The sequence below is a fragment of the Lethenteron reissneri genome, unplaced genomic scaffold, assembly GCF_015708825.2.
Source record: "Lethenteron reissneri isolate LAM-NWPU_2019-01 unplaced genomic scaffold, ASM1570882v1 scaffold_1696, whole genome shotgun sequence".
NCBI lineage: Eukaryota > Metazoa > Chordata > Hyperoartia > Petromyzontiformes > Petromyzontidae > Lethenteron > Lethenteron reissneri.
In genome coordinates this window covers 26,495-47,241 of record NW_026891439.1, presented here as the reverse complement: position 1 = coordinate 47,241, position 20,747 = coordinate 26,495, and the positions used below count along the sequence as shown (strand labels likewise).

The 20,747-nt window shown below is 44.5% G+C and overlaps 2 protein-coding genes across 3 annotated transcripts; both read left to right on the top strand.

The window, feature by feature from the left end:
* The first annotated feature begins 2,470 nt into the window (after positions 1-2,470).
* Positions 2,471-7,916, top strand: LOC133339240 (oocyte zinc finger protein XlCOF6-like). The gene has a single exon (XM_061547384.1). The coding sequence runs from the start codon at positions 2,984-2,986 to the stop codon at positions 5,318-5,320; it is 2,337 nt and encodes a 778-aa protein (XP_061403368.1). The 5' UTR covers positions 2,471-2,983; the 3' UTR covers positions 5,321-7,916.
* A 2,523-nt stretch (positions 7,917-10,439) lies between these two features.
* Positions 10,440-19,572, top strand: LOC133339241 (zinc finger protein 3-like). Of its 2 annotated transcripts, XM_061547385.1 has the most exons (3): positions 10,440-10,491; positions 15,723-15,913; positions 18,893-19,568. In XM_061547385.1, the coding sequence occupies exon 3, from the start codon at positions 18,921-18,923 to the stop codon at positions 19,482-19,484; it is 564 nt and encodes a 187-aa protein (XP_061403369.1). In that variant the 5' UTR covers positions 10,440-10,491; positions 15,723-15,913; positions 18,893-18,920; the 3' UTR covers positions 19,485-19,568. The 2 variants fall into 2 exon arrangements, with proteins under 2 accessions (XP_061403369.1, XP_061403370.1); XM_061547386.1 differs by lacking the exon at positions 15,723-15,913 and having other exon boundaries at positions 10,447-10,491; positions 18,893-19,572.
* Positions 19,573-20,747: the final 1,175 nt, after the last annotated feature.

Here is a 20,747-nt window from a genome sequence, read left to right as displayed (position 1 = left end):
TCATAACAGGTACCAACACAGCAGTATGCACTGCTGTAGTGATAGCAGGTACGACCTCAGTCGGTATACACTGCTGTAGCGATAGTAGATACTGCTATCGAGTTGGTAGATACCGCTATAGTAAATACTAAAACAGTCAGTATATACCACTACAGTCAGTCAATACTGCTACAGTCAGTATATACTACTATACAGTCAGTACATATTGCTACGGTGAGTAGCTACTAGAGTCAGTAGATACTATTATAGAGTGAGTAGATACTGCTATAGATTTTGTAGTTACTACTATAGTCAGTGGATACAACTATAGAGTCAGCAGATACTATACAGTTAGTCGTTACGAGTATATAGTCGGTAGATACTACTGTAGGCCCAGTAAATACTACTATGGTCAGTAGTTATTACAGTCACTAAATACTACTACACAGTCAGTAGCTACTACTGGCTCAGTAGATACTACGGTACAGTCAGTAGATACTACTACAGAGTCAATAGATACCACTTCCTCTGTTGTATGTAAGGTGTTGTTAGTATATATACCTACGAGGTGTAAAGATATTTTTTGAGGGGGGGGGGAGACCACAATTTTCGGAAACATTTTGACATCAACTATTTACCCCACACTTTCTACAACTTTTTGGACTTGTGAAAGCCTCTTATATATTTGTTGGTGGAAAAATGTACAAACAGCCCACCGGGCTTTGACAATACCTTAGTATCTGTGTATATATATGTAAGGTTTTTAAGAAAGATATTTTTCACCCGGGCAAAGCCGGGTACTTCCGCTAGTAGTAAATAAATAAATAAAGCGTTAGATAACTAAATAAAGAGAAATCGCACTAAATCGATAATCGGTCCGATTTAAAGTTTAGAGACGAAAAATCGGAAATGCCTAAGTTTACCGCGGGGCCGGGGGCATGCCCACCTGCAAATTTTTTTCGTCCTAAACCCCACGGCTCGAGCGCCAAATCCCTCGCAAGCGAGCGTACGCAGAGGGACAGATGGACAGACAAAAAGTGACGTTTATAGGTTAGATACTCATCTTGGAATGTTTTGTATACGGTTTCTCGACGTTTATTTCAGTAATTTAGTTTATTGGGAATACAGTACAGTACTTATTTAAATTGTGATGTATATTTTATATGCCGTTTACCTAACTCCATTATTTAGGTAAGGATTAAATATTTAATATCGGCATTTTTGCTTTCGCACGGCACTTTCCAAGAATGTAACCTCCGCGCTATTCAAGGGGCTGCTGTATTTTCTATCCATCAGCTATAGCACAGGAGTACGGATTTCAGCAGAAACTATATTTCTGCTTTCTTGGTGTAATTACGGCCTATAGTACCATAAAAAGGCTTGGGGTTTTGGATTGTTTTTCGTTTTAGATATCTCTGCCTCTGCTCACATTCGTTGAGGATTTTTATGATTTTTGGATGGCCCATCTAAAGCTGCGTGACCAGGAGTCGGATCCTTTTCCTGTTAAATTTGGCATCTGGCCGAAATTCCCTCTGGCCCCATGCATTACATTACGTAGCATTTTCAAATAATTGTGTTTTAAGAAGCTCGCAATAGCCCTATAAAAAATGCATTTCATAGAGTAACAATGATACCATAATCGATGCCTGGTTATAGTCAAGGGATTGTCCCCTGTTGGTCAACCATGTTACGCATGTTGATGATCTGGTCATGGCTACTCAATGATATTGAATTGGAGAATCGTGTTTTGTACCTGGAGAATTCCATGACGAAATGGGGCCTTGCATATGTTCTACAAAAATATCACCTCCCTGGGAAAATTTTGACCTAAAGCTTTCATAACTGCAGGAATTCATATTCTTTGGGTCTTTCGGTTAAGTGATGTGACTTTACCGAAAGACCCAAAGAACACCTCCCTGGGAATTTAATGTCATTCAACACTGCACCTACTCAGCTCTCCATGAATAATCAGGTCGTTCTACACGTGGTGGAGGAGCTCCTATACCTGGTTAATGTGTTCACGACCAGCTTTGGTTTGGCATCCAAAGTCTCACTTCAAATTGGTCTAGCAGCATTCTTTTATTAGGCTCTGTAACACTATGTGGAAGCTGCCTGGACTTTTTTTGATACAAAGCTGTGAGTGTCCATCGCCAAGGTCTAGTCCATTGCAAAGGTCTCCTAAAAAAAACAGGCAATAGTCTACATTATAGACTGCCAATACACTCACCGAGGTTAAGAACCAAGCTACAGTCTACATTATAGACTGCCAGTACGCTCACCAAGGCTAAAAACCAGGCTACACTCTACATTAGTCGTTTTTTTTCTTCTATTCACTTTATTTGTATTATTTTCTATCTACATGACTTTACCGAAATAACCAAAGAATATGAATTCCCGCTATTACAAAGTTTTAAGTCAAGATCATCCCAGGGAGGTGATCTTTTTGTAGAACATATGCAAGGCCCCATTTCGTCATGGAATTCAACAGGTACAGAACAAGATTTTATAAGAATGGAAACAGTCAGGAAATTAACACTCCACATATGCAGCTGAAGTTAGATCTGTTCATCCTCGCATTCAAGCTCATCTGAGTCTGGCTTCACACCTCTAAGTTGCAAATGAACATTATTTTATACATTTCTACATAATACAAATATTCTTTTCAACAGCCTTTGCTATGTTAGCTAATTTTTCTTAAATAAATATTCCTGTCGTAGCGAGTCAACCAAAATTGTGTGTTTGGAGTTTTTGGTAAACATTCATTTTAAAGACACTAGGGTGTCCAGGCATATTTATGACCATTTGCCCTCTCATTGTGTGCCTTAGCAGCCCTTGTGATGAATTGGGGAATCTCTTTCACTATATCATTAAAATATGAATATGTATAGATGTGTAAGTCATGTGTGACTGTTTATATGCATTCCTCTGTGCCTCAATACTCACATAGATGGTGTGGACATGCTTTTCTGTCTGCAGCTGACCCTCGCTCTGCAGAATTGGCCTGATGGAGCAAAGGCACTCAGCGCAGCTCAGTACAAGAAGGAAACAATGCGACCAGCATGTAAACATCACGGATCGTACTGGAAAATTGACACAGCACCAGAGAACACACAAAGGAGAGATGCCCTTCAAGTGCAGTGTGTGTGAGAAGGCATTTTCAGATTCATCTTCTCTTAAACAACACCATAGAACACACACAGGAGAGAAACCTTTTAAGTGGACTCTGTGTGGGAAGGCGTTTGCACAGTCATCACATCTTAAGAACCACCAGAGAATACACACGGGAGATAAACCCTTCAAGTGCAGTGTGTGTGAGAAGGCATTTTCAAATTCATCTACTCTTAGAATACATCAGAGAACACACACAGGAGAGAAACTCTGCAAGTGCAGTGTGTGTGAGAAGGCATTTTCAGATTCATCTTCTCTTAAACAACACCAGAGAACACACACAGGAGAGAAACCTTTTAAGTGCACTCTGTGTGGGAAGGCGTTTGCACAGTCATCACATCTTAAGAACCACCAGAGAATACACACGGGAGATAAACCCTTCAAGTGCAGTGTGTGTGAGAAGGCATTTTCAAATTCATCTACTCTTAGAATACATCAGAGAACACACACAGGAGAGAAACTCTGCAAGTGCAGTGTGTGTGAGAAGGCATTTTCAGATTCATCTTCTCTTAAACAACACCAGAGAACACACACAGGAGAGAAACCTTTTAAGTGCACTCTGTGTGGGAAGGCGTTTGCACAGTCATCACATCTTAAGAACCACCAGAGAACACACACAGGAGAGAAACCTTTCAAGTGCACTGTGTGTGAGAAGGCGTTTGCATGGTCATGCCTTCTTAAATCACACCAGAGAACACACACAGGAGAGAAACCTTTCAAGTGCACTGTGTGTGAGAAGGCGTTTGCACAGTCATCCATTCTTAAATCACACCAGAGAACACACACAGGAGAGAAACCTTTCAAGTGCACTCTGTGTGGGAAGGTGTTTGCAAAGTCATCAAATCTTCAGACCCACCAGAGAACACACACAGGAGATCAACCCTTCAAGTGCAGTGTGTGTGGAAAGGCATTTTTAGATTCATCTACTCTTAAACAACACCAGAGAACACACACAGGAAAGAAACCTTTCAAGTGCACTGTGTGTGAGAAGGCGTTTTCACGGTCATCCATTCTTAAATCACACCAGACAACACACACAGGAGAGAAACCTTTCAAGTGCACTGTGTGTGAGAAGGCGTTTGCACGGTCATGCATTCTTAAATCACACCAGAGAACACACACAGGAGAGAAACCCTTCAAGTGCACTGTGTGTGGGAAGGCATTTTTGTATTCATCTACTCTTAAACAACACCAGAGAACACACACTGGAAAGAAACCTTTCAACTGCACTGTGTGTGAGAAGGCATTTTCATTGTCATCATATCTTCAGACCCACCAGAGAACACACACAGGAGATAAACCCTTCAAGTGCAGTGTGTGTGGGAAGGCATTTTTGTATTCATCTACTCTTAAACAACACCAGAGAACACACACTGGAAAGAAACCTTTCAACTGCACTGTGTGTGAGAAGGCATTTTCATTGTCATCATATCTTCAGACCCACCAGAGAACACACACAGGAGATAAACCCTTCAAGTGCAGTGTGTGTGGGAAGGCATTTTTGTATTCATCTACTCTTAAACAACACCAGAGAACACACACAGGAGAGAAACCTTTTAAGTGCATTCTGTGTGTGAAGGCGTATGCAAAGTCATCAAATCTTCAGTCCCACCAGAGAATACACACAGGAGATAAACCCTTCAAGTGCAGTGTGTGTGAGAAGGCATTTTCAGATTCATCTAATCTTAGAAGACATCAGACAACACACACAGTAGAGAAACTCTTCAAGTGCAGTGTTTGTGGGAAAGCGTTTGCACAGTCATCAAATCTTAAAAAACACCAGAGAACACACACGCATCAGAAAATCCACAAGAAGTGTAATCTGAAATCAGCTTGTGAAAGTCAAAGTGCTGCAATGACCCCATTGTTCATGAAACAAGAACCAGAAGACAATCCCAGCCTGGACACTTTGAAAGGTATCAAGGTGAAATATGAAGAGGCGAAAGTGAAATGTGAAGAAGTAACATTGAAGAGCGTAGAAGTGAAGGTTAAATTTGAAGATTCAACTCCAAAATCGGACCTTCACATAGATGGAGGCAGTGTGAAGCAGGAACTAAATTCTGACTGTGAGGCAGAGCGAGGCAACTCCCAGGAGTTTGTGGATGTGGAGGTGTGGGTGGACTTCCTAGACAATACAAAGTCAAATGGAGACCAGGTAGATGTGCAAGCTTGAGACAATTAAGCTCCAATGGATGCACCTTTGTCACAGGCCTTTCTAATGAATATAATGTGAAGTTGAACACTCAATTTCTAGGTTCAAACTGCAGTGTAAGAGTGGCCAGTATTTGTGAACCTGTGGGTTGGGGCGATCTCTAACCAGGAGTGACTCAAGTGTTTTGTATCATATTTCATCTTAGACACTCGATGGGTGCCCATAATGGGCATCTGCCCCTGTGTGCCACAAGGTGACCGTTCACTGGCCTGCATGTGGATAGGAGTTTGTAAGTCGGGGGCGATGATTGATATGCCAGTCGGATTTGAACCTTGAACCTCTGCAACAAATATAGAATGTACTACTACTTGGCTTCCCTCTACGAGAGTGCTGCACGTATAGGCCTCATCGAGTCAGAGATCAACTTGTAAATACATTGCAACGTGACGCAGTACATTCAGGTATAGTAATAAAATGTTGCCAATGTGCCCTTTGATTATTTTGAATCATTATTGAAAGAATACCTGTCTGATTTTGTACGTACATACAACATTTTGTGTATTAATGTAAAATATGGAATATGTGATGTCAGGACAAAGTATCTGTTTTGGTGGTAACCTGTACAAAAACTCACGTGAGAGCTGTTATTTTTGTGATACGGGTCAACGGGTATTTTTGTGAATCCGGACGCATCTGACTGGGGCAACTCATTGTCTTTGAAATCGGGAGCATAGTCAGATCATTCAACAGTTAAGGTATGCCACTTACAAGTTACGTATAGGAGATACATTCTCCTCAAGAACACTAATTATCATTTTGTATTACGTATACATTTTGTCGAACTGAGACTTGAAATGGACCTTGCCGATGAACATCAGTTGAAGCAAGCCGGACTGTTGTTGAGACATTGTACACCAAACCAGTCCACAGGTGGCTTGTACTGAACACATGTGTAGTGCCATAAGAGGGGAGGGGCTGCTGGGGGCTCTGGGATCCTAGGCAGATAAACCCTCGGCGCCAGACGCTAGGATCCCAGGCACCCCAAACAGTTAAGCCCCTTGGCGCCACCAACGGGGGGACTGTGCGTGCTCTGGGGTATCTGGGGTCGCACACAACCCCACCCCTCGTTGGGGACGAGGCATAAAAGTGCAGCTCCCTGGACGATCGGGGCCAGTTGCAGCTCAAGACCCAAGACCAGCCAGCTTAGGACCGTGGACCCTCTCCATCCCGCTTGTCCTTGTAAGGGCCGGGACGCTGTGAGGGCCAGTGGTGGGACTCTGGGACTCCCGGCTCTACGTCCTTGTAAGGGCGAGTTCCGAGGAAGCCAGATTCCAGACCCGCACCTTGGCTGGGTCGGGTCAATTAGCCTCCCCTAGGGTAATTGCAGCCGGAGGACCCCAGAGCGTAGCCAGAGTAGTGTATCTAGGCTGTAACAGAGTATCAGGACTGTTGGAGTGTTGTATTGTAATAAAGAAGATACCTCTACAAATGTCTCCGGAACCCATTACACATGCATTCCTAAAAGGCCGTGGTATTTATAGTTTGTGTAAAACATTCCTTTGTTTCGTGTAGAGAACGTTGAATGAAAGATGTTTGCCGATCTGTTTTTTCTCAAGGAGGTACTTTAAAGAGCACATTTGAAGGCATCGTGGATTTTTGTTACAGATTTGTATTCTAGCCTAGGTTTTATTGAATTTTAAATTCTATTCAAATAAAACTTTAGATATATCTGTCTGCATTGATATCCCACCTTGTTTACCACATGTTTACCTAAATATGTAGACGCTCCCTCTGAAGACGTCACCTCAAATTAACGAGTGGGTTACGTCAGGGCCTCCCCCTCTCTCTGGCTTGTGATGTCACCAAGAGCAGAACTCGTCTCCACGGAATCTAACGACTGCACTGTCTTGGAATGCATTTACACAGTAATCAAATCTTCACAACTGCCAGGGAACACACATTAAAAACCACTTAATGTACAATTGGAAGGCCTTTTGAATTGTCTTGAAACTGAAACACGTGTAAGGAGGTCTTCAAGGAGCAGGGTCTGAGATTGACGTGTGAAATTTGAAGTTCCATAAGCCGATCGTTTGTGATGCAAGGACCCAATAAAGAGGGCAGCTGGGAAACGTCACCATTCGTGAAGGTGACCTGTGAAGGCTCTAGGGTTTGACTTCCAGGTCACTAATGGAGCCCGAGACAAATCACATCCATTTGTGGATGTGGAGTTTTGGGAGGACTTTTCGGACAAGGTCGAGTAGAAGCAGACAGCATGTGTGACCATAAGTGTTGGGTAGGCCTGTAACCAAAAGCATGAGACACGGTTTCCCAATGTTTATTTCAATAGTTTAATTTTTAGTTGATTTGGAATACAGTACGTATTTCAATTGTGATGTAAATTTTAGTTGACGTTTACCTAACGCCATTACTTGGGTAAGGGTTAAGTATTGAATATCGCGTTTTTAGCTGTCGCGTGGCATTTTCCAAGAACGTAACCTACGATATTCAAGGGGCGGCTGTATTTTCTGTCGATCGAGTACAGCAGGCCTATGGTACCCTAAATAGGCTTGGTGCTTTGGGTTCCTTGATTTCGATGTCTCTGCCTCTGCTCACATTCGTTGAAGATTTTTATGATTTTGGTGCAGGCCCATCTAAAGCTGCGTGACCAGGAGTTGGAACCATTTCCTGTTCAACTCGGCTTGTGACAGAAATTCACTCTGGCCCAATGCATTACATTTGTAATGTGAGGTTACACCTGGATAATAATGATGGGCTCTGCCGGCCTCAGCCCGCAACTAATGGGGAGTCGAGTTAGGGGCGTGGCCCTGGAGCCGTACATTAGCTTCGGGAAAGTTCCAGGGGTGTGGCTGAGGATTGGCTGCGGGGCATCACGTGGGCCAGGGATTTAAAGGAGCGGAGAAGCCACGTGGCTGGTGCCGTGGTCCGGAGCCTGCCACGTGGCGGGCCGCCGCAGTCTCTCACGCTGTCAGCCAACAGCGTGAAGGAGCAAGGGAACTGGAGGAACGAATGTGGTGGAAGCTGTGAACGAAACTGAATAAAGAATTCTCAATTGACGACGTCTCAACGGGGTTTATTACACATTACATAGCATGTTCAATAATTATGTAGTTTGAGGAGCTCACAATGGCCGTATAAATAAATTGCATTCGTCGCGGTTAAAAATAATATGCTTATCGATGACTGGTTATAGTTAAGGGATTATACTGGTAGGAACGAAGTGAACCAGCCTACAATAGATTATATCGTCCCTCCGTCCGATTACGTGTAGCAACATCGCCCCCTACTGCAAACACTTGGCAGGACCCTACAAAAACCTTTAGACTCAGTGAGGCTTTCCTGGCTAAACAAGTGTAACATTCCCTTATAATTACCTGAGATAGTTTAAAATTAACTCACAGCGGCCTAAAGCCTACAGCTAGGCCTAAAACCTAGAACTAGGCCTCAAACTCTCCCTTCGTATCGTACCCCCGCCATTTCATTTTATTATAGCCATTCATTTGTTCGTTCCTACCAGCCCACCCCGCAGAGACCTGTTTCCCTGCTGGTCAGCCCTGTTGCATCTGCTGATGATCTGGTAATGGCTACTCAATGAGATGGCTGGCTGAGGTGCCATCTCTTGTTTTGCCGGACACACAGTAACAAGAACAACAACCGCCATTCGCCACTAAGTGGCGGTCACGTCACCATGGCGCTTGTGCCAGGCTATGTGCACGGGGTAGACCCCCAGGTGCCATGGGTCGACTGACTCAGTTGACTGGCCGATGCACCATCTGTACCCCCGACTGTGCCAACACACAGTGTACACACACACAGTGTACACACACAGTTTGTACACACACAATGTACACGCACAGTGTGTACACGCACAGGGTACACACACACAGTGTACACACACACAGTTTGTACACACAGTGTACACACACACAGTGTACACACACAGTTTGTACACACACAATGTACACGCACAGTGTACACGCACAGGGTACACACACACAGTGTACACACACACAGTGTACACGCACAGGGTACACACAGTTTGTACACACTGTACACACACACAGTGTACACACACACAGTTTGTACACACAGTGTACACACACAGAGTGTACACGCACAGGGTACACACACACAGTTTGTACACACAGTGTACACACACACAGTGTACACACACACAGTGTACACAGAGTGTACACGCACAGGGTACACACACACAGTTTGTACACACAGTGTACACACACACAGTGTACACACACACACAGTGTACACGCACAGGGTACACACACACAGTGTACACGCACAGAGTACACACACTGTACACACACACAGTTTGTACACACAGTGTACACACACACAGTGTACACACACACAGTGTACACGCACAGGGTACACACACACAGTGTACACGCACAGAGTACACACACTGTACACACACACAGTTTGTACACACACAGTGTACACACACACAGTTTGTACACACAGTGTACACACACACAGTGTACACGCACAGGGTACACACACACAGTGTACACGCACAGAGTACACACACTGTACACACACACAGTTTGTACACACAGTGTACACACACACAGTTTGTACACACAGTGTACACACACACAGTTTGTACACACACAGTGTACACACACACAGTTTGTACACACAGTGTGTACACACACACAGTGTACACACACACAGTTTGTACACACAGTGTACACGCACAGAGTACACACACACAGTGTACACACACACACAGTTTGTACACACAGTGTACACACACACACAGTTTGTACACACAGTGTACACACAACAGTGACGTCACCACTCATTAACTCGTCGGCGTGAGACGCCAGGGAAAGCTGTTCCCCGCTAGTGACGTCATGTCACCAAGATAATCAATCCCACCCCCTCCACCGCGATTTTGACCGGCGGTTCATTAACATAATTTATTCATAAAAACCGTCGCTATTTCATTGCGACAGGTTCAGTAGCCAAGCCCAATCACCCCACGTGGGCCCGGCTCATTAACATAATTTATTCAATTACACCGCTGCTCGTTGAAGGGAGGGGATTGTGTAATGAACCCCGCAAATGACGTCATGTCACTCCTGCTGCCGCGTGACGTCACGAGACACCAGGAAGCTGCCAGTCCACACGCGCGCTCACTGAGATCCGAGGTGAGAAGTTCACATCGTGGTGGTTGTTGTTGTGGTTGTTGTTGTCGTGGTTGTTGTTGTTGTTTACCCAGGTAGAGCCTCGCTCCGTCTCTCGTAGGGATATCAATTGAGTAGCAGCGAGTATGGAATCGATGTCCAGGTTGGAACATTACAACGCGGGGCCTAGCCATGCGGGGCCTTGCCTCCTGCCCTCGCCTAATTGCATTTGCTTTAATTCTCTGCTTAAGTTTAATTTGTCTTCATCTGGCTCACTACTTTGAAACTTTGTTTCTTTTAATTATTTCTACAGTTTATTTGTTTTATCCTACCAGGTCAAGCCCACTTCAGCTGCTATACCGCACTTGTTTTCAGAAGCGACCAGCTCACAAAAAAGTGGCTTATCCAAGGTTTCACTGTAATTTATATTCTTAGGTTTTTTCGGTAAAGTCACGTAGGTAAAACATCAAAATTAATGAAAATAAAACAAAAATCACGACGTTTCGGAGGCAACACAAGTCTCCGTCATCAGGTGGGACTGTCACAGCCGAATTAGCTACATCAAGTGAGGCAATGATTCAAGATGTAATCCCTTATAAGCAAGTTGAAGAGGGGGGGAGCTCATCAGAATGTGGTAGCCAATGAATGGAAACGTATCGGGAGGGAGGGGGGCGGGGCTCAAAGACAGCACGGAGTGCTCAACACATTGGGCAGAGAGGGGGAGGGGAGGCCTGTTACACATGATAGACAAAAGAACGAAAATGCCCATGTTTATACCAATGCTGGCTGAACAATGAAGAGAGTACTGTTAAAAAATAACTGGGAATGTTAACACTCGGTAAAGTAAAGTAAAATAGTGCCTGTCAGATAAGATGGTCCAAAAAGGTGTAATTAAGTCTTTTTTGCGTGGTTGATAACATCTTTCCAATGATTACTAAGTTTGTACCCATCATCACGGTTGAAATTGTCTGTTTGTATATTTGTATGGCTTCGTGTACAAACCTTTGATGGTAGCCGGGAGGTTTGCAGAGAACCTTGGTCTCGGAAAAGACAATTTCATGAGAGCCCACCGAGTTGTAGCAATGATCGGCAACGGCAGAAGAATCAGTTCTGCCGTGTTTCAGATCTGACTTGTGCTTGCGGACACGATCAGAAACATGACGTTTCGTTTCTCCAATGTAGCAATCACCACAAATGCAACTCAATTTGTAGACTCCAGAATACTGTAAGTCAGGAACGACATCCTTCACAGATGGAATCAGATCACGGATTTTATGCACTGTACTGAATCGGACTTGGATCTTATGTTTGTTTAGAATTTTGGAGATCTTTTTGGTCACGCCTGCTATGTATGGTAACGTGATGGTTTTGGTCGGAGTTTCATGTGGCTGTTTCTGTGTGGTGGGAGAGACAGCTTGGCGGATAGTACGGTCAGAGTATCCGTTCATCCTGAGGGCCCGATGTACATGTCTTAATTCACCGGTCAGGTGGTGTTTGTCAGAAATGCCATGGGCTCTGTGGTATAGCGTTTTGATGAGAGAATTCTTTTGAGATGGGTGGTGATGGGAATCCGGTTTCAAGTAGGAATCTGTGTGGGTGGCTTTCCTGTAGACAGAATGTCCCAAGGATCTGTCAGGCCTCCTCTCAAACAGAATATCCAAGAATGGTAGTTTACCGTCTTTCTCCACTTCCATGGTGAATCTGATGGATGGGTGTCTAGAATTGATGTGGTCCAAGAAGTGGTTCAATGCTGGGAGGCCATGTGGCCAGATGACAAAAGTGTCATCCACATACCTCTTCCACATGGAAGGACGCAGGGTGGATGTCTGGATGGCGTCTGATTCAAACTTTTCCATGAACATGTTGGCTATAACTGGTGACAAAGGGGAGCCCATAGGGGTACCCTCATTCTGTTTGTAGAAGGTGCCATTCCAGGTAAAATAGGTGTTGGTGAGGCAATGCCTAACCAGCGCAGGTGCATCAGAATTCAATCCATGTTGGACTAAGTCCTCAATTATTGTTAGGGTGTCCGGTACTGGGACTTTGGTAAACAAAGATACTACATCAAAGCTGACGAGGATGTCATCAGGAGATAGTACCATGTCCTTAACCATAGAGACTAATTGGGTTGAGTTGAGTACTGTCGAAGAGGTCTTGCCTGTGAAGGGGAGCAGAGTATCTGATAGAAAACGGGCTAGTTTGTACGTAGGAGAGTTTATCGTCGACACAATGGGTCGTAGCGGGGTGCCTTCCTTATAGATTTTGGGAAGACCATAGAGTCTGGGAGGTTTTGCCGCCGATGGTTTTAGAGAGGGACGTTTGCTTGGTTCGATTAGGGAAGTCGAACTCGTGATGATACTGTTGGTTTTTGTCGTTAGGCTTTTAGTGGGATCGTTTTTTATTTTGGAGTAACTCCCAAATCAGGTTAGCTGATTTCTAAATTCAACCTATCTAAGAAGAAATTAGAGCCACACATCGCAAAGCTGGATGTTAACAAGACCGTGATTAATCAGAGTAACATCCCAATTTCTGACACTCTAAAAACGGTATTGGCCAAAGGACTAAATTTCGCCGTCACCCCTAAATATATACCAGTAGAGGATATGATTTCTCAGATTGATGTAGCCCTCAGAGGCATAGGACACATCCATGTGGATGTAGCAAGAGCTGAAATAGCTACTATTCTTAAGAATGCTAAGAAACCCACTAGTAACATCAGCAAAAATGAACGCTCTGAACTCGCGGACCTAAAAAAGAGAGATGATATAGTCATCCTCTCGGCAGACAAGGGCAATGCCACGGTCATCATGGATAAAGATTCATACAACAACAAAATCCTGGACCTTCTTAATGATGGGAGTTACTCCAAAATTAAAAACGATCCCACTAAAAGCCTAACGACGAAAACCAACAGTATCATCACGAGTTCGACTTCCCTAATCGAACCAAGCAAACGTCCCTCTCTAAAACCATTGGCGGCAAGACCTCCCAGACTCTATGGTCCATAAGGAAGGCACCCCGCTACGACCCATTGTGTCGACGATAACTCTCCTACGTACAAACTAGCCCGTTTTCTATCAGATACTCTGCTCCCCTTCACAGGCAAGACCTCTTCGGCAGTACTCAACTCAACCCAATTAGTCTCTATGGTTAAGGACATGGTACTATCACCTGATGACATCCTCGTCAGCTTTGATGTAGTATCTTTGTTTACCAAAGTCCCAGTACCGGACACCCTAACAATAATTGAGGACTTGGTCCAACATGGATTGAATTCTGATGCACCTGCGCTGGTTAGACATTGCCTCACCAACACCTATTTTACCTGGAATGGCACCTTCTACAAACAGAATGAGGGTACCCCTATGGGCTCCCCTTTGTCACCAGTTATAGCTAACATGTTCATGGAAAAGTTTGAATCAGACGCCATCCAGACATCCACCCTGCGTCCTTCCCTGTGGAAGAGGTATGTGGATTACACTTTTGTCATCTGGCCACATGGCCTCCCAGCATTGAACCACTTCTTGGACCACATCAATTCTAGACACCCATCCATCAGATTCACCATGGAAGTGGAGAAAGACGGTAAACTACCATTCTTGGATATTCTGTTTGAGAGGAGGCCTGACGGATCCTTGGGACATTCTGTCTACAGGAAAGCCACCCACACAGATTCCTACTTGAAACCGGATTCCCACCACCACCCATCTCAAAAGAATTCTCTCATCAAAACGCTATACCACAGAGCCCATGGCATTTCTGACAAACACCACCTGACCGGTGAATTAAGACATGTACATCGGGCCCTCAGGATGAACGGATACTCTGACCGTACTATCCGCCAAGCTGTCTCTCCCACCACACAGAAACAGCCACATGAAACTCCGACCAAAACCATCACGTTACCATACATAGCAGGCGTGACCAAAAAGATCTCCAAAATTCTAAACAAACATAAGATCCAAGTCCGATTCAGTACAGTGCATAAAATCCGTGATCTGATTCCATCTGTGAAAGATGTTGTTCCTGACTTACAGTATTCTGGAGTCTACAAATTGAGTTGCATTTGTGGTGATTGCTACATTGGAGAAACGAAACGTCATGTTTCTGATCGTGTCCGCAAGCACAAGTCAGATCTGAAACACGGCAGAACTGATTCTTCTGCCGTTGCCGATCATTGCTACAACTCGGTGGGCTCTCATGAAATTGTCTTTTCCGAGACCAAGGTTCTCTGCAAACCTCCCGGCTACCATCAAAGGTTTGTACACAAAGCCATACAAATATACAAACAGACATAATTTCAACCGTGATGATGGGTACAAACTTAGTAATCATTGGAAAGATGTTATCAACCACGCAAAAAAGACTTAATTACACCTTTTTGGACCATCTTATCTGACAGGCACTTTTACTTTACTTTACCGAGTGTTAACATTCCCAGTTATTTTTTAACAGTACTCTCTTCATTGTTCAGCCAGCATTGGTATAAACATGGGCATTTTCGTTCTTTTGTCTATCATGTGTATCAGGCCTCCCCTCCCCCTCTCTGCCCAATGTGTTGAGCACTCCGTGCTGTCTTTGAGCCCCGCCCCCCTCCCTCTCGATACGTTTCCATTCATTGGCTACCACATTCTGATGAGCTCCCCCCCTCTCCCCCACCCCTTCAACTTGCTTATAAGGGATTACATCTTGAATCATTGCCTCACTTGATGCAGCTAATTCGGCTGTGACGGTCCCACCTGATGACGGTGACTTGTGTTGCCTAAAAAAAAAAAACCTAAGAATATGAATCCTTGCAGTCACGAAAGCTTCAAATCTAGAATTCTCTGTAATGTGTTTGTGTGTGATATATTGTACTAGGGTGGCAAGATGTCAACTACCTCACATGGTATGCAGAATGTCGTGGGTTCGATTCCAACCCTGACGCATTTATAATTGCAGTTTACATGTTTTATTTTTTCTCTCTCTCCCTGTTGTGGCATTGATTTTTCTCCACATTTTAGAAACATTCATTTTGAGAATTTTGCTGCAATACATTTCCATATTTTAACCCACTAAGTTGAGCTATCATTTGTGTCCAGGTCGATTCTGAAAAAGAGCTATGCAGCTCAGATGGCCTCACCTGGTAAAATAAAAATAGTGTACTGTGTTTGAGGGTTTTCCAATTTAATTTCTTACTTAGCAGTTAAAGATTATGTTTCAGGAGGGTCCTGCATTGGACTGTTTGACCACCACCAACTATATTTTGAGTTTAGGTTTGGGAGAAAAACGGAAAACCCAGTGGAACACCAATGCCGACGGTGACGGCTGACGCCAGGATAGCGGCCACGGGCTCGAAGCGATGGCAACCCGGCTCTTGTCCCAAGAAAGGAATCCGCTCCCCGCTGCCCTCCACGGTGGCGCATCGCCGGCGGGGCTGCACGTTGAGCCCCAACTTTTCCAGGCGGTCGGTACCAGCAATACACTCGTGACATAACACGCTCGACACGTATAACTCCTGGTTACTCACCTGGTGTCCGAGGCGACCCTTAAGGGTGACCCTCCCCAGCAGTCCCATCCCACTTCCACTTGCAGTGTGCAGCGCACGATCCGGGGCCTGTCGGCGGCCCACTTCAACCCCGACCACGCTGCAATGTGTTGCACTCATGAGTGACATTACCGCCCCACGCGTCCAGCAGAATCCGGGTTTGCCGCCTGTTCACCTGCCCTTCCACGAGCCACGTGGCCCCCATTATTCCTGCCACCAGCTCCCGCAGCCAGTCACCCGCAGTCGCCGCATTCTGGGGTGTTGTTGTCAATATCTGCGTGGGGGTCATTCGTTACCATTATCATGACAGTTTATTTGTGTTGGGACCACGTGGATTGCACCCCTCTGTGGTCCCCTCTTTAGGGAGGCCTTGGTGTTTAACCCTGGTGCTTCTCTCGCGCGGGCGATCTTGGGACTGTCTCTCACGAGATGCCCCCATTGGTCGCATAGATAGCACGTACGGGGAAGGGCGGTGGCTCCATAAGAGGCCCCTTGCCCACTCCCCCTTACCCTCCCAGTGCGCATTTGTTCGAGTTCTGCCTCTTATTGAGATACTCGCCTGGTTAGCCCCCCGACCATGGAGCGTAGCCCTCCCACCTCGGACTGGACTATCTCCGCTGTAGACTGCAGCTTGGTAACATTCAGGTGTACTTGGGTCACCTCCCCACATACTTGGGTTACCTCCTCACGTACTTGGGTTACATGGCCTGTGATCTCTTATGCCGGTCTGTATCCCTGCCACCCATCCTGGGATTGTCTCACGGGGTCCTGGAGGCTCCCTCGTCCCCCCCCCCTCACCGTTCTCGCGAGCTTCTCCTCTGGAAGAAGACTTGCAATGGTGTGCTCCTGTTCCAGCCGTCAGAATTGCGCACGCTCGCGAGCAAATCTCTCACACACGTGCGCGTGCTCGGCAAGGGTGTTACATGGGGGATATGGGCAGTTCGCATCTGGCTGCCACCAGGTTGTGCTTGTCAGATACTGCTGAACTTTCTCGGCGGCGAGGTCATCGATGATCTCGGCAGTGTATCCCAGGCTTTCGCTCTGTGTTAGCAAGCGTGATTTATTTTAGTGTCCGCTCACTGAGATCTGAAGTGAGAAGTTCACATCGTGGTTATTGTTGTCGTGGTGGTAGTTGTTGTTTACCCAGGTAGAGCCTCGCTCCTTCTCTGTCTTGTAGGGAGGCCGCTTTGGATTGCACTACTCTTCGATTTCACATTAACATGCTAATTTATTACATTAACATCACTAGCCCCGGCCACTTCCTTATGATCCTTGGGCTACACCCATTTCAAACCTTTTACAACGGTCTGCCTCAGCAGCAGACCATGCATTTTCTAGCAGAGTGTTTTTGTTTGCTTTCTGACCACAAGTATTGTGGGTAATGCACACATGATTCCTTATTTGGAATACAGTACAGTACTTATTTCAATTGTGATGTTTATTTTAGTTGCCGTTTACCTAACCCCATTATTTAGGTAATGCTTAAGTATAATTATGTATTTTGAGAAGCTCACAATGGCCCTATACAAAATTGCATTTCATACAGTAACAATGATACGCTAATCGATGCCTGGTTATAGTCAAGGGATCGTCCCCTGCTGGTCAACCATGTTACGCATGTTGATGATCTGGTCATGGCTACTCAATGATATTGAGTTGGAGAATCGTGTTCTATACCTGGAGAATTCCATGACGAAATGGGGCTCTGCATATGTTCTACAAAAAGATCACCTCCCTGGGAAAATCTTGACTTAAAGTTTTCGTAACTGCAGGAATTCATATTCTTTGGGTCTTTCGGTTAAGTGACGTGACTTTACCGAAAGACCCAAAGAATACCTCCCTGGGAATTTAATGTCATACAACACTGCACCTGCTCAGCTCTCCATGAATAATCAGGTCGTTCTACACGTGGTGGAGGAGCTCCTATACCTGGTTAATGTGTTCATGACCTTATTTGGCATCCAAAGTGTCACTTCAAATTAGTCTAGCAGCATTTTTTCATTAAGCTCTGTAACACTATGTGGAAGCTGCCTGGACTTTTTTGCATACAAAGCTGTGAGTGTCCATCGCCAAGGTCTAGTCCATTGCAAAGGTCTTGTCAATAAAACAGGCAATAGTCTACATTATAGACTGCCAATACACTCACTGAGGTTAAGAACCAGGCTACATTTTCTACATTATAGACTGCCAGTATGCTCACTGAGGTTAAGAACCAGGCTACAGTCTACATTAGTCGTTTTTTTTCTTCTATTCACTTTATTTGTATTATTATTTTATATCTACGTGACTTTACCGAAATAACCAAAGAATATGAATTCCTGCTATCACAAAAGTTTTAAGTCAAGATTTTCCCAGGGAGGTGATCTTTTTGTAGAACATATGCAAGGCCCCATTTCGTCATGGAATTCAACAGGTACAGAACAAGATTTTATAGGAATGGAAACAGTCAGGAAATTAACAATGCACATATGCAGCTTAAGTTAGATCTGTTCATCCTCGCATTCAAGCTCATCTGAGCCTGGCTTCAGACCTTTAAGTTGCAAATGAACATTAATTTATACATTTCTGCATAATACAAATAGTATCAACAGCCTTTGCTATGTTAGCTAATTTTTCTTAAATAAATATTCCTGTCATAGCTAGACAACCGAAATTGTGTGCTTGGAGTTTTTGGTAAATATTCATTTTGAAGACACTTGGGTGTCGAGTCATATTTATGACCATTTGCCCTCTCATTGTGTGCCTTAGCAGCCCGTGTGATGAATTAGGGAATCTCTTTCACTATTTCATGAAAATATGAATATGCATAGATATGTAAGTCATGTGTGACTGTATATATGCATTCCTCTGTGCCTCAATACTCACAGAGATGGTGTGGATATGTTTTTCTGTCTGCAGCTGATGCTCGCTCTGCAGAGTTGGTCTGATGGAGCAAAGGCACTCAGCGCAGCTCGGTACAAGAAGGAAACAATGCGACCAGAATGCAAACAGCATGGATCGTACTGGAAACTTGACACAGCACCAGAGAACACACACAGGAGAGAAACCCTTCAAGTGCACTGTGTGTGGGAAGGCGTTTGCACAGTCATCAACTCTTCAGACCCACCAGAGAACACACACAGGAGAGAAACCTTTTAAGTGCAGTGTGTGTAAAAAGGTGTTTGCACGGTCATCCATTCTTAAATCACACCAGAGAACACACACAAGAGAGAAATCTTTTAAGTGCACTCTGTGTGGGAAGGCGTTTGCATTGTCATCAAATCTTAAGATCCACCAGAGAACACACACAGGAGAGAAACCTTTTAAGTGCACTGTGTGTGAGAAGGCGTTTGCACAGTCATCAAATCTTAAGACCCACCAGAGAACACACACAGGAGATAAGCCCTTCAAGTGCAGTGTGTGTGGGAAGGCATTTTTTTATTCATCTACTCTTAAACAACACCAGAGATCACACACAGGAAAGAAACCTTTCAAGTGCACTGTGTGTTAGAAGGCGTTTGCACAGTCACCACATCTTCAAAGACACCAGAGAACACACACAGGAGAGAAACATTTCAAGTGCATTGTGTGTGAGAAGGCGTTTTCAGATTCATCTGCTCTTCGACGACACCAGAGAACACACACAGGAGATAAACCCTTCAAGTGCAGTGTGTGTGAGAAGGCGTTTTCAGATTCATCTGCTCTTCGACGACACCAGAGAACACACACAGGAGATAAACCCTTCAAGTGCAGTGTGTGTGGGAAGACATTTTTAGATTCATCTACTCTTAAACAACACCAGAGAACACACACAGGAGAGAAACTCTTCAATTGCAGTGTTTGTGGGAAAGCGTTTGCACAGTCATCAAATCTTAAAAAACACCAGAGAACACACAAGCATCAGAAAATCCACAAGAAGTGTAATCTGAAATCAGCTTGTGAAAGTCAAAGTGCTGCAATGACCCCATTGTTCATGAAACAAGAACCAGAAGACAATCCCAGCCTGGACACTTTGAAAGGTATCAAGGTGAAATATGAAGAGGCGAAAGTGAAATGTGAAGAAGTAACAGTGAAGAGCGTAGAAGTGAAGGTTAAATTTGAAGATTATTCAACTCCAAAATCGGACCTTCACATAGATGGAGGCAGTGTGAAACAGGAACTAAATTCTGACTGTGAGGCAGAGCGAGGCAACTCCCATGAGTTTGTGGATGTGGAGGTGTGGGTGGACTTCTTAGACAATACAAAGTCAAATGGAGACCAGGTAGATGTGCAAGCTTCAGACAATTAAGCTCCAATGGATGCACCTTTGTCACAGGCCTTTCTAATGAATATAATGTGAAGTTGAACACTCAATTTCTAGGTTCAAACTGCAGTGTAAGCGTGGCCAGTATTTGTGAACCTGTGGGTTGGGGCGATCTCTAACCAGGAGTGACTCAAGTGTTTTGTATCATATCTCATCTTAGACACTCGATGGGTGCCCATTATGGGCATCTGCCCCTGTGTGCCACGTGGATATGAGTTTGTAAGTCGGGGGAGATGATTGATATGCCAGTCGGATTTGAACCTTGAACCTCTGCAATAAATAGAGAATGTACTACTACTTGGCTTCCCTCTGAGAGTGCTGCACATATAGGCCTCATCTCGGCAGAGATCTACTTGTAAATACGTTGCAACGTGACGCAGTACATTTCAGTATAGTAATAAAATGTTGCCAATGTGCCCTTTGATTATTTTGAATCATAATTGAAAGAATACCTGTCTGATTTTGTACGTA

Bases quoted from the DNA above. Each gene is read 5' to 3' on its own strand.
- LOC133339241 (XM_061547386.1), top strand. From the start codon at position 18,921: ATGGAGCAAAGGCACTCAGCGCAGCTCGGTACAAGAAGGAAACAATGC.
- LOC133339240 (XM_061547384.1), top strand. From the start codon at position 2,984: ATGGAGCAAAGGCACTCAGCGCAGCTCAGTACAAGAAGGAAACAATGC.